Raw genomic sequence first — 13,601 nt, 5'->3', positions numbered from 1 at the left:
CACCCCCACCCACCTACTAAACACACTCAGTGGTTTGGTAAAACAGTAATAGAGGAGTCTAGTCTACTCTGGTCCAGTTTAGTCAACTCTAGTCTAGTCTAGTCTAGTCTACTCTAGTCTAGTTTAGTCAAATCTCGTCTACTTTAGTCTAGTCTAGTCAACTCTAGTCTAGTTTAGTCAACTCTAGTCTAGTTTGGTCCAGTCTAGTCGTGTGTAGTTGTGGCCTGAAATGCTCTGTGGTTCGTATTTGTGATGGTTATGGCGATCATTGTGTAGGAACTGTGAAAAAGGTTCATATTTGTGGAAAAAGAAAAAATTTCACTTCCATAGACGATCATTTACCAAAATGCACTTGAACTGAAATATTTTAAATGCTTCTCGTGGCCGAAATAATATATGTGATTAATTTGATTCAAATTTTGGTTCAGATCCTGACAGACTCAATTCTATCCTATTCAATTCGATTCATCACACCTGTGGTAACACGGGTTAATTAAATGCATCGCGTCACACATTTCTGTGATGAGTGACATTGAATCAAATGCTTATCATGAAGAGATCTAACAAGACATGTTGGAATGTTGTTTGATGATTAAGGATATTATTACAGAAATGTAAGCTGTCAGTTTCAGAACTTTGTTCAGTGTGGAGAAAGGATGTTTCTCCATGTCTACCCCCCCCCCCCACACACACACACGCGCGCGCGCGCGCACTTGTAAAAAGGGGAAGTGAGAAAGAGTGAACCACTTCCTCTTCTCAGTCTTGTCTTTTAAAAATGGACACATAAATGATGTGCTTTGTGCAAAGATGAAATCACTCTTATCACTTTAGCCCTGCTGAGGAGAATGAGAAATGAAACCTCTGGTAGGACTGTTGCTGTTGTTTCTCAAAGCGTGTCACGGTGAGTGGTCCTCCTCTATTTCTTTTTGAAATGTAAATAACATGGATTTACGTCAAATCAACTCCTAAACTTTGAAATTTTGTATGTTTCCATAAATCCATTGAGATTTTCATATATATATATATATATATATACACAGTATATGTATATATATATATCTTGGTTTATGTCATCTGGGATTTGATCATTCTGACTCAGATACGTGTAACGAAGAGAACTTCGTTACTGAGGTCCACAAGAATGGGCCACCTCAAATGGACTGATTTTAACATTTATATTAAAATGGGTGAACATGAGCCATGTTAATCACAAAGGGGCACCACGCACTTTGATAAGAGTAAGCACTTTATTAGCAGGGATTTGCACACAAGAATTTGCACATTAGTTTAGCATTTTTGTACATGGGGATACCAGTGACAGGACTGAATGGGCTGGAGGTTCCTGGAGAGGAGAGTCCAGTGGTTGTTGGTTCCTCTACCTGTAAGAGAGTGCCCAATATAATTAATTGAAGTGAGGGGGTACCATGGGGAATCGCTGAACTTTAAATTATGTAGTTCAGTAATGTAGTGCTAATCAGTGATTGTGTCTGCGGGTGTGTGTGAAGACTTACCTGTCTGTCTCTTCTGGCTTAAGAGGGTTCCGGGAGGGACCATTTGTTATTCAGGAGGAGGGGTGTGTGGAGCCAGGAAAGGGGTTGGTGATGTAAATTTTCGCAGATGTTTGTGTGGGTTTAGAGGAATCATTAGGAATGTATCTGGGTATTTTATTGCACATAGATTTTTGTAAGGGGTGTTGTAGGAAAGTTTATTTTATCAGAACTGGTATGGTGGATTCCTGTCGGTTGGTCTGTCCCAGGTGACCAATCAGTGGCACAGCATAAAAAGGCGCCAGTTACCATCAGCCTGTGCTGCTGGTCAGGAACCCTGGGCCTGACCAGCCATGAAAGGTGATAAATAAAAAGAAACATATTGATAAGAAGCATGGTCTCATCTTCCTGCTGATTCTGACCCACTGCCGCTACGGTCACTCTAACAATACGTAATAGCAGCAAAAACACCACCATCCATCATCATCCTCAAACATCAGCATCATTTTATATAAATTCATTCCAAATACAGCTTAACATTGAAATTTTTGGTTGGAATTCTCCGTGTAGACATGGAAATGAAATGTTTAAACATATCACAGCCAAATGTTCCTTATAAAAGCAAGTTCAAGGCTCCAGCCCCACCACGACCCTTAACAGGATACGCGTAGACTATGGATGGATGGATACCATCGCCAGATTTTCCTTTAAATGCAACTTATAATTATTTTACAACCAGTTTAAGGAGTTGCAGCAGACCTCATGTCTTTCTCTTAGATTGAAAGCATATATCACCAGCTTAAAATTCACGGCTATTCATTTTGTACTAACTGTGCCATCTTGCTAATATTTTTTAAACTGCCTTTTTGTAGGTGCGGAAAAGCTTTGTGAGGGCAAACAGAATGGAACCAATTGTTATGGACCCCTGGGAGGAGCTGTGGCCATCAAGCTGAGGGACAGTTTTTCTGATGTCTTTAGATACGAATGGAAGAAAAACCAAAGAACAGTGCAAATATTTTTGGGGAGAAAAAATGCAATCGATAAAATTAATGGTAGTAGATTTGTCTTCACTCCCCATAATGGAACAATCCTTGTAACGAACCTGACCAGAATGGATAGCGCCACCTACATCCTTGAAACATTCAATGAGGACACTGGGAAGGTATCAGTGACATGGACTCACTTGATTGTTCAAGGTGAATAACTATTTCATAAGGTTTGTTTTTTTTAAATAAAAAATATAAATAAATACATCTTATTTAAATATGACAATCATTTTGGAATTTGGGAAAAACTTCAATCAAAAGTATCTTTTGCCTTTCAAGTACTCGCAAATAAGTGTCTTGAAAATATATTTACTCTCCTGTATCACTCCTTCGTGTGTCCAGTATGCTCAGTAATCAAAAAACCTTTTGACTTGAGCGGAAAACCCACAGACTTTAAGGCTTTCAATTCGACAATGTTGTGAAAGAGATGTTCCGTTGAATGTGCCAGCTTTAAACAAATGTCTTTTTATTTTATTTTTTTTAAAGATGCTACTGCTGCGTTTGAATTAGTTGTCATTGTTAAAGCTGAACAGCTTCAACAACAACAAATAAAACCACCTATGTGTCTCAGCCCCAGTGTCCTCGGTCCTGCTGGCCACTGAGTGTCTGCCTCAGGGCGCGATGAAGGTCTCCTGCTCCCCAGGGGGAGGGGACAGCCCTACATACATCTGGACTCTGAATGGACAAGCAGATGCGAAGCTCTTCTCTGTCAGCAATGAAACAAATAACATCACTCTGGAACAAAATGTCTCTGGAAAACTGGTCTGCACAGTCCAGAATCAGATCAGCAAGGTGTCGAATACGCTGACAATATCATCTACATGTGGTGAGACAACAGGATTCAGCTTCACAGCGGCGAAAGCGACAATCCCATTGTCCATTAACACAGCTGATCTGTGTGGTCCCTCACAGGTCTTATACTCTTGAACTGGACCACCTTAAATAAAACAGACACATTAAAGTGTTTGCATAACATCAGTGAGTCCATATGCGATGAGCGCACGCCAACCTCAACTTCCAACACAGAAAACAAAGGTAGGACTCCTGGCGGCACTCAGACCCTCCTCTGACAGCACATCTCAGCCTGAACCTCCTCACACCTGAACTAGGAAACCTGAATATTTCTCTCATTGTGTCTTTTATTGAAACAGATGATTTGCTGATAATGGCTGGCATCCTCTCAGCACTGCTCATCCTAGTAGTGGTCGGAGCAGCTGTGGTCTGCGCTCACAGGAGGAAGGCACGCGATGAAGGCACAAAAGAAGGTACTGTAAAGCAAGTTTTTCATGATGGATCACTTTATTCCAAGTGTGCCATTGGGTTTTGCGTGTATTTGGAGATTAAAGCAGTGTGCATTTCAGGAAGTTTGATTAAACCTTGAATGGTGTCACATATTGGAGTAAGATTAACAGACAGTATTTTGTGGAAGCAACAATACAAATTGCATTTTTGTTCGTTTACTTAGAATAAACAATGTTAGCATGCCAAGCTCAAGTTATAAAACAAACAGTGTTGCTTCAAACAGTATCTGAATCCTGAAAAAATCAACCAAATTTTTGTCCAGTAAGAGCAATGAAGTCATATTCATGTCACTGAAACCCCCAAAATACAGAAACCACTACAAAAAAGACTAAATCATATGTTTTAGCCTAACATAAAATTGATAAAAAATTAAATACGATTAAATTAAAATACAAGCTTTTATTGTAGTAATTTATTTATTCATCCCCAGTGAGACGATCATGAGCAAACCACTTCCCGATTGTAATGTTTTTCTAATTTGAAAAAAAAAATCAACTGTTGGGAGGACAATTTCCAACTTTTTGGATGGACTCAAACCAGCTTGACATCCCTCGCGGTTGCTCACATTCAACCGGAAATACAAATGTGTAACTATCTGTTTTCCACTGGACTGTTGTGAATGTGGGACTTCATCCTGGCTGCTTCCCTTCTGTAGAAGTTGAGGAGGAACTGACTTATGCTGATGTGACCATCAAGCAACGGAAGGCGAAACCCACGCCAAAGGAGGCAGAAATGGCGGTGGAGTACGGACAGGTTAAGTTCTCCAAGCGTTCTGCGAAAGTGGTTGAAGTACCAGAGGACATGTGTGTGTACTCCAATGTCCGTAGGGGCAGGTGATACACAGTGGTGTGTGTTTTACAGAGACTGCTAAAGATTCCTGAAAGATCCCCTGACTGTGACCCGCAGTAAAGAGAATATAAACCAACAAAGTAAAAAAAATTGTAAATATTATCATCGGTGATTTTTACAGCATTGTCAGGTTGTGAGACCCTTCATTGAAATGGCGTTTTGGCTATTATTTGTATGGATTTTTTTTGATTAAAAATGCTTTAATCATTTATTTAAATATTAACAGTTGTCAGACAAGAACAGCGCTTTACATTCCCCTCTTCATCTGTAATTTCAAACGCCAATGAAGGGGTCAGCTTTATCTCACAATAAAAAAAAAAAGTTATTAAAATGTATTTATTGAACAAATGTTGATGGATTGACTGATCAAATAAATATACGTTTGTACATAAATGAAGGCTTTTTGTGTGCATGTCTCCAGTTTTGCCGCATTACCATTGAAAAGTTCAGCGTAAGCACAATTCTGTTTCCATTACGCGCTCACTTCTGGTTTCTGGTTTTGGTCAATCAGTTGTGGAGGGATATTTTTAAACTTGCTTCATGTTGATAAGAGTGTTCAGTCCATTTGACTTCGAGTCAGGCCAGATAAGATTCGCACATTCTGACAGATGATATGATTACAACTCTGATTACAGACATGTTCCCACCAAGGAACAATGAAGCAAAAACAGTTATGCTGATTCTTTGACCAGAGAAATTCTCCTTTGCTAAAATATGCTTCATGTGTGATCTGTTGAAATTTTAACACCAACAAATTGTGGCGTCTGTGCTCACTGGCGAAACAAATCAACATCCCGGAAATGTGTATTAGACCATGACTGCTTTAATAGCATTTTAAAGTGACACTTCACCCCAATAGCTATTATTCGGTTCTCACTTGCCCCCCATTAGATGTCTTAAAGTGATGAAGAATCTTTGTCCCAGCTGCATGATAACTCTGTCATTTTCCTGATCGCAGGTCCACTTTGGATCAATCTGTCTGCTGCTGGTCAGGTTTGCGAGAGCAGAGAAGGAAGTTAGCTGCAGGCGGAATCAGCTAAAAAAGAGCAACAGTTAGTGTAGAGTTTACCAGGTGTTCAATGGAAACACAGAAGTTGAAATTGAAACTGGAAATTTGAAAGCCCCCCCCCCCACACACACACCTTGAGACAAGATCACAATTTCAAAATGGCTGATCTGTTGTTGTTGTTTTGTGTTTTATTTACTTATTTTTCTTACAATACTGACACCTGCCACGATCAACTCAGATGTGAGGTCACATTTAACACAATTTGCTTTGAAAATGTTACATCACGCTTGTAGAGTGCAGCATAACAAGTATGGAATGTAAAGCTGCAGATATTTATTTCTTAAAAAAAACCCATCTGTTTAAGAGTAAATGAGTTTAGCGTCACCTTCTAATTTCATCTCGCCTGATTTCTCGCTGTAAGTTTATGCAAAGGCAAACGTTTGATGATTCATTTGATACTTTGGAGGTCAAAGGTTGATCGCAATTCAGCTGATTCACAGTACCATAAAGTAAGTTTATGGTCCGGGGAGCTTGTAGTGTCCTTAAACAACCATTGGAGCTGTCGTCTTGAAACACAGGTGAACTTTTGACTGACATAATCTACTGAGCAAATAATTGACAACACAGTGTCACTTTAATAAAGCTGCTCCAACAGTGTGTCAATTAACTATTTCTGCTTGTTGCAGGGGAACATCATTTCCTGCTAGAATAGGACATGACATTAAGTTTGTTTTTTTAAAACAACCCGTAAAAGAAGGAAGTGATTTGGGGTTTGGTCATGACGCATTCATGTGGCGTTACCTCACAGTGACAAAGTGACAAAAACTGTTAAACTTACACCGAAAGACACAGAGAGGGTCGATGGGTTTTATTCAGTTCAGGGATGTATGCATGTCTTTGAGAAAAATGACCATGTCTTCAGCATCAACTGCTTCACTGATCATGAATGAAAAGTTAAAAAAAAAAACAACCTTCAACGTGGAAACACAAGCGATGATTGAGTCAAGTGAAGAAAGAGAAAATCTTAATAAACGTCCACAAAGATGGTGAAACTAATTTTGTAGTCTTTATCATTTGAAGCTAGTTAAGTTTTCTCACGTTTGTCACGTTCTTTCCCGTTCTTTGTTGTGAACAGAAATATGTTAAAGTCTTATCAGTATTTCAACCAGCAGTGCTAACATGCACATACAGAACATTCTTACTCAGAAAGAAAAAGGAAGAACGCTTTCTGCTTGGAAAAAAAAAAGCAGCAGAAGAAGCAGAAGTAGAGTAAGAATGTAGTGTAATCTGTTGCCTCTTCTCTTCATGCTGCTGAACATCTCGTTTCGGTCATATTTTTTCTCCGTGCCAGATTATTTATGCGTTTAATAAATCTAAATCTATCAATATTATCTTGTAAAAAAAAAAAGTCTAATCGTATGAAAAACCTATCACTTATATCTCGTAGTATTCGATGTTTCCTTCACCTGCACGTTTACAGCCGCTGTTCTCTCACCATATGAACGTATACGGTTTTCATTTTAAGTCCCACATCCAGCATCAACATTTAAAAGCGAAGAACTTCATATGTGATGTTAAATTAGCACTTACCTCTCCTTTAATTGAATACAAGTAACAATCTAATCTTTCTATCTGAGTTGTGACAAAACTATTTTACTTCCCTAAAACTTTAAGTCTATTTTCAACACAATGGCATATTTTGCACTTCTCCTTTTTCTTTTTTTTTCTTTCTCTTATTTTGGGAAGCAACTCATAGCAGCCAGAGCCGTAAAGAGAGAGAGTTCGGCCGACTCAAATCATGGGCGCCATGTTTGCTACCAACGCCAGATGATTCTACAACGTAACGACTCAGGTATATTTAAAACGAACCTAGTCTTAGTCATAATGCTACTTATCGTTAGTGTTGTCATTAGTATCATCATTATATGATATAATTTACATACAGGCGTGGTTTTCACAGTATATAGCATCCAAGTTACAGTTGGCACTAGCATCAGGCTAGCTCTTGGTCAGCCTCATTCATCCTTCATTACTGAAGTGGTGTTAGGAGTTTTTCAGAGCATGACATGAATAAATGGTGATGTGACTTTATTTTTCCAATGTCAAAGAGACAAATGGACATTTACCTCCCGTAACAGGGAGAAATCAGGAGGTGTCCAGTGTTTTCTCCCACCCTTCAGCTCCCATTACCTCCCCCACGGGGAGAACGATGCATTTGTTTCTGCCCCGTTCTTGCAGTTCGTTGATAGTTGATAATTTATTAAAGTTGAAAACTGATCTCTAACAGTCGCTTTGCTATGAGAGTCACTGGATAAATGCTGGTTAATGGTAGCGAACACGGCGCCCATAAAACAGGTGATCGACTCTGAACCAATCCCATGACAGAATTGCTCTGAATGTTTGAACCCCAAGTTGGCCAAAATTTCTCCATATAAGGCTCTGATAGCATCCATCCATCCATCCATTTTCTACCGCTTATCCTGCTTAGGGTTGTGGGGGGGCTGGAGCCTATCCCAGCTGCACTGCACCACTGTGCCGCCCCTCATAGCAACTAGAATGATACAAAACACCAGAAAAAACAATTTCTAACAGACGCACCATTGACAGATGAGCTACTGTATCACATTATTGTACATATCACAACTCAAAATGCTTTTTCACTGAGCTCTTTACCAACTGTTTCTACATGATGGCAGGTACATTAAAAAGAAAGTGATTAACAAAATCTGGCGCGCTTAAAATCACGTACCTCGGTGTTGATAATGATTCAGGCTCACAGATGATTCGAGTGAATGGAGAACGTCCACTTCAGATGATCAATTAGTGGTTAACTTACAAAAAACACTATGTACACACCCCACATCATTTAGGAGTTGTTCCAATTAAAACCACCTAGAATTCCTCTGATATTGTATCAGACAGAATGTTGCTGCCGGGGCTGGTTATGTTGTGGGCATCAGTGGATCCACCGGGTGCCGGAGGGGTGGGCGTGGAGGTGGAGGGCTGCTGGGAATGCTGCAGCTTCTTCCTGTTTATCTTCCTCTCTTTGGCACGTCTGTTTTGAAACCAGATCTTTACCTGAAACACATGAGAGAGATCAGCATGGAGAACATTCATCAGGACTCCACCCCTGAGCCTCCCTCTCACTGTGGTCAGCTGATGCTACTGTGAGATCATTTGGCATGCCTTATACTTTAAAATATAAAAGTTTACCGGAATAGTGAAGGTGCTGCAGTGCTAAGTTTAAAGGTGAGGTGTGCAACTGTAATGCAATAAATAACATTCTTTATGCTTGTTGATTGGCAGCAGGCAGTGTTTTGTGCTTGTCCACTACTTCTGGAGCTACTCTTTCCTTCATATTCTTTCCATAGTCATGCAATTTAAACCATATTAGAGATATAAGCCTTACAACTCAATACAGAAATATTTCCCCACAGCTGACTTGAAACACTAAATATGGAGGTACGGGACCAGTACAGGCGTATATATTTCTTTACCTCAAATGCACATAAGTGATCTAAAACAGTTCAGAATGGGTGCAAAGTGAACTGAAAGGTACACAGTTGTCTCTCTAAAGGGTAAACCTCTGTTTCTGAGTGTGCACATTCAGATACAGAAGCGCCGGGGGCCTCGCGGCCACACACTCGCATGGGAACCTTTTTCTGGAGGTCAAAGCATGGTAAAGTTACACGTACACATTTAGAAACGGCGCAGCAGGCGGGAGGAATGAAGATTTAGAGGCTGAAAAGGTTGTTCATGTGAAAATTGTCTTGTTTTCTGATGTTGATGGGTTGCTTGATTTCACCACAGGTTCAAATCTAGATGTTTGTCGATGCTGCTGCTGATTGTACCGAACAGACAAATAAATCCAAGTATGTCTCTTGTTTCAGCAAACTGCTCAGTAGCCTAACAGTCTGGCTAGATTAATAGTTTGTGTTAGTGATAGCGATCCTTTCATGAGTTTGTTATTGTTTAACATTCTCATTGTCACAAGAAATGCTTTTGAATCCACAGAAAAATAAATCATCATCCACACATTATCATGTCAATGTTTCACGCGTAAACAATCAACACATCTGGAAACACATCTGTAAGCAACTACAGCTGGTAAAACTATGTTTGACAGTGAAATCTGAATTGATTTTCAGCTTCTTTGGTGTTAAACCACTGCATAAGCTGGAACTGGTTTACATCTGTGAATCCCCCCGTTTGACTTCCTGATCAAGCGTCTTCCATTGTTGAGTCACCATGTTGTATATAACTTCTGCAAAAGAGATCAGGTTTTCAGTGGCGTTTGTCTCTCAACATTGTTATGAAGCTGGTGGAGGGGTACAACGGACCAAAGAAGAGTCTGTTCCATTTTGGGGGTTATTCCCCTATAGCAACGGGATGTAACGCGTTTATTTGTAGACTTTGGCCCCTGTTGGGTCGACTAAATCTGGTGCAAATTTTGTCAGAAACACCTTAAAAACTTGTTGATGGGTAACTGTGAAGACTGAGTTTAGGCTAGAGTTTAGGCTGGCTAACACATCTGGGTCAAGAGAAGGTTTTTTTTAAGTAAAGGGTTAATGACAGCTACCTTAAAGGCCTGTGGCACATAACCTGTGACTAAGGAAAGATTAATTTGGTTCAATATAGAAGTGTTGACTAAGGGGAAGGCATCCTTAAGTAGTCTTGTCGGGATGGGATCCAGCAGACAAGTGGCTGACTTAGAGGAAGTAACTGCAGAAGTTAAGTCTTACAGGTCGATGGGGGAGAAGCTGTCCAATTATGCACCAAGTCTGGGAGGTGCTTCTATGGGAACTGTCGTCTGTCCTCCATTACTGGCAATCTTTGTTCTAATATTCACAATATTTTCAGTAAAGAAAGATAGAAAGTCATTACTGCTGAGAGTTGGGGGGATGCATGGCTCAACAGCACTATGGTTCTTGGTTAGCCTGGCCACAGTGTTGAAGAAGAACCTGGGGTTGTTCTTATTCTTGTCTATTAAGGATGAGTAGTAAGCGAGGAGGCCAACTTCCGTTTGAGCCAGAGAGTGGGCTGAAAGTAGCTGCTCTGTAAGTGCTGTCTCTGTGCAGTATGTTTTTATGATTTCATTGATCAACATCAGTTGGTTTCAATGTGTGTTGACAGGATGTGTTTTAATGTTTAATTGAAGGCGTACACTCAGTGTAGGCTACAGCGTGTGAGGTGTGTTGGGAGCTTTATACTGATTTTTTAATCACGTATAAACATTTCTTCGTTAAGTTTTTTCTAGTTCATTAAGTTTAGTAACCTGATCATTTTTGCTTTCAGTTGTTGACAAACTGACTCCAGTGTTATAATTGTGAGTCTGCAGGTGGATGAAGCTTTCCTCTCTGTGATTCGTTGCCACTGGGATGGCTGCAGTCCTCTCACCTGTCTCTCAGAAAGGCTCAGCGCCCCGGAAAGTTCCGTCTTCCGTCTCATTGTGATGTAGCGGTTGTACTGAAACTCGTTCTCAAGCTCCTGGCGTTGGTGGTCAGTGTACACAACCCTGTACTTGTCCTTAGTGCGAGTCTTCCCTCCTACATCAAGTAAAACAAGCCTGATTCAGTTAAATTCTATCTTCAGTTTTTCATTCCTACCAGTAATAATGTCAGTGAGTCACAAACAGTGTGAGTCGTGACTCGCGAGGTGACTCATTTGAAGGCGTCTGGAGCCACATTCAAGTTCAGGCGCCACTTAAAGCCTCATCAGTTCTATTAATCACGTAAACTACAAGTGATGTAAAGACTTCCCCTCTGCATTGCAACAGTGGTTCTCCTTATCGCTGAGTGGTGTTTACATAGGTGTTTACACAGGTAGCCATTCACTCACACACACACACACACACACACACACACACACACACGCACACACACAAAGAGTCAGGAAAGCGTGAGTAAGCCAAATTGATCTGAAATCTTGACTATGTGACAGCATCGATCGAGGATGGACACCGCTGAGGCCTGAGGGTTGTTCTTTAGGCTCCATCTGCTGCCTTCCCGCTCGGCATTATCTCTCCAGATTGTCACCCACCCAGTGGACAGAGAGGGTGGGGAGTGACACCTCTGCAGAGTCCAGAGGCTCCACTGTTAGCTTTGTATTAACAGCCTCCACATGCTGGCGGAAGGGAGAGGCGAAGGGGTTTGATGGATGTGTGTGCAGTCAGTTTGACCTGTCGAAACCGTTGCTGTCTATCAAAATGTGCTTTAGCGTATCAGTCATCTTTGTACCCACTGAGCTCACGTGACGGCGTCGGGATCGTTGTGTGTTAGTTTCATTGTGTAATCAATAGGCCTTCTACAAAGCTGACATTTTGTCATGTCATTGGAGGCTCACCACAAGTGTAACTGAGCTAAATATAGCAGTTCAGCTCTGTTTTGTGTGTAACAGTCGACCAGTAAGGCAGCACACACAGGACCAGAACCTTAGCCTGCCTAAACGGAACAGATCCATAATTAATGTCATGAATCCCTCTATGATTGCCTCTAACCAGGTGCTGAATACATGGTAATTGGGATTTTTATAGTAGTGGGACATAAGTCCTAAATTATGACATAATTTGAGACTTTTTAAGACCGTACACTGACTGGCCACTTCCTGTACAACTGCTCTATCATGAATCCTAATTTTCAGTTCAATTTCACAGTTAAAAAATATAATAAAGTTATTTTTACAAGGCTGTTAATGGTGGTTAGAAACACCTCTTGATAGAGTTGTACCACCACTTAAAACACTCTTGTGGTGCTGGTCTACGCGGTCCCACCTGATACTGACGGCCTGAAGGATCCATGGGGTCTCCTCTTGGACGATAATGGGTCTTGACCCGTGAAGAAGTTGTAGGGGGTGAATGAACCCCCTCCTGCGGCGGTGGGCGTGCCGCCCAGCTCAGGAGAAGCAAAACTGACCTGCCCAGCGCTGGGGCTTGACCCCGGGAAGCTGTAGGGATATTCCTCCCTGGGAGCATAAACTGGGTTCCAGGCATTTGCCGACGGGTCTCCAACTCCTGGTACGTAATAGGAGGTGAAGTCATAAGAAGGCGGGGTGTACTGGTTGCTGAGTGACAGCGTCTGAGCCGGGTGTCGGGCCGTCTGGGAGTTGGGGTACATCCCTGGGTCGAACAGATGCTCTCAGGTAATCCAATCAAACCTGCTGTCGCATGTTAGTCAGTCCTCCGTGTTTTCCGCTCAGGCTTATTACTGTCCGGCTACCTGAGGAGCGAGGCTACACACCTTTATAGATTTACTGCCGAGGAGTACAAAAGTACGATCATGACGTCACCACTTACCTGAGACCCACCTGCTCGCTCTCTCTGCTCGGCGGCGTGAGTGCATTCACCCCGAATCACCCAGTTTACCCCCTTAAAATCACTCTAACGATGTCAACGGAGGAGGCGTTCGAAGATTTTATCGAGAATTAAAACAAGAGAATTATAAAAGGCAAGGCAAGGCAAGGCAAGGCAATTTTATTTGTATAGCCCGTTTTCACTAACAGTTTGTCTCAAAGGGCTTCACATGGCATCATAACAACATCCTCTGCCCTCAGAGCCTCACATCGACTGAGGAAAAACTCCATAGAAAACCCTTTTAACAGGGAAAAATCTGAGAAACCTCAGGGTGAGCAACAGAGGAGGGATCCCTCACCAGGACGGACAGACGTGCAGTAGATGTTGTTACAGACAAGAAAACAGTTTACAATACAAAATGTGGGAAACACGGAAATGCTCCAGTCACGTTCGAGGTACTGGTAATGACTTTATAAACAGCATTTTAATGTTATGGTCGGATGAGATAAAGCTGATTTAAATGCATAACATTCACTCATACATTTTATGAAATATATTTTTATCAGCAAAATGTAATCACATGGAATACCCAAATTAAGAACTGTATGAGTACTCAAACT

At 41.2% G+C, this 13,601-nt stretch overlaps 2 protein-coding genes across 2 annotated transcripts; one reads left to right on the top strand and one right to left on the bottom strand.

The window, feature by feature from the left end:
• Positions 1-764: 764 nt before the first annotated feature.
• LOC147250970 (uncharacterized) lies at positions 765-5,059 on the top strand. The gene is made up of 6 exons (XM_086221451.1): positions 765-901; positions 2,360-2,683; positions 3,105-3,359; positions 3,446-3,568; positions 3,685-3,798; positions 4,491-5,059. Exons 1-6 carry the CDS (start codon positions 853-855, stop codon positions 4,670-4,672), a joined length of 1,047 nt encoding a protein of 348 aa, XP_086077577.1. The 5' UTR covers positions 765-852; the 3' UTR covers positions 4,673-5,059.
• Positions 5,060-8,330: 3,271 nt separating this feature from the next.
• cdx1a (caudal type homeobox 1a) lies at positions 8,331-12,929 on the bottom strand. The gene is made up of 3 exons (XM_086221452.1): positions 12,463-12,929; positions 11,091-11,239; positions 8,331-8,771 (listed from the first exon to the last, which is right to left on the bottom strand). Exons 1-3 carry the CDS (start codon positions 12,803-12,805, stop codon positions 8,586-8,588), a joined length of 678 nt encoding a protein of 225 aa, XP_086077578.1. The 5' UTR covers positions 12,806-12,929; the 3' UTR covers positions 8,331-8,585.
• Positions 12,930-13,601: the final 672 nt, after the last annotated feature.

Source organism: Aulostomus chinensis, chromosome 13, assembly GCF_037954235.1.
Source record: "Aulostomus chinensis isolate RoL2024-O1b breed Wild chromosome 13, RoL_Achi_v1.0, whole genome shotgun sequence".
NCBI classification, from domain to species: domain Eukaryota; kingdom Metazoa; phylum Chordata; class Actinopteri; order Syngnathiformes; family Aulostomidae; genus Aulostomus; species Aulostomus chinensis.
The sequence above is the reverse complement of the archived record's forward strand: the minus strand, read 5'-3'. Positions and strand labels throughout refer to the sequence as shown.

Excerpts from the sequence above, each read along its gene's own strand:
- cdx1a (XM_086221452.1), bottom strand. The coding sequence starts at position 12,805 with ATGTACCCCAACTCCCAGACGGCCCGACACCCGGCTCAGACGCTGTCA. Across the intron at positions 11,240-12,462 it reads CTTCAGGCCGTCAGTATCAG|GAGGGAAGACTCGCACTAAG; the intron begins GTGGGACCGCGT and ends TACTTGATGTAG. Across the intron at positions 8,772-11,090 it reads TGAGCCTTTCTGAGAGACAG|GTAAAGATCTGGTTTCAAAA; the intron begins GTGAGAGGACTG and ends CATGTGTTTCAG.
- LOC147250970 (XM_086221451.1), top strand. The coding sequence starts at position 853 with ATGAAACCTCTGGTAGGACTGTTGCTGTTGTTTCTCAAAGCGTGTCAC. Across the intron at positions 902-2,359 it reads GTTTCTCAAAGCGTGTCACG|GTGCGGAAAAGCTTTGTGAG; the intron begins GTGAGTGGTCCT and ends GCCTTTTTGTAG. Across the intron at positions 3,799-4,490 it reads CGATGAAGGCACAAAAGAAG|AAGTTGAGGAGGAACTGACT; the intron begins GTACTGTAAAGC and ends TCCCTTCTGTAG.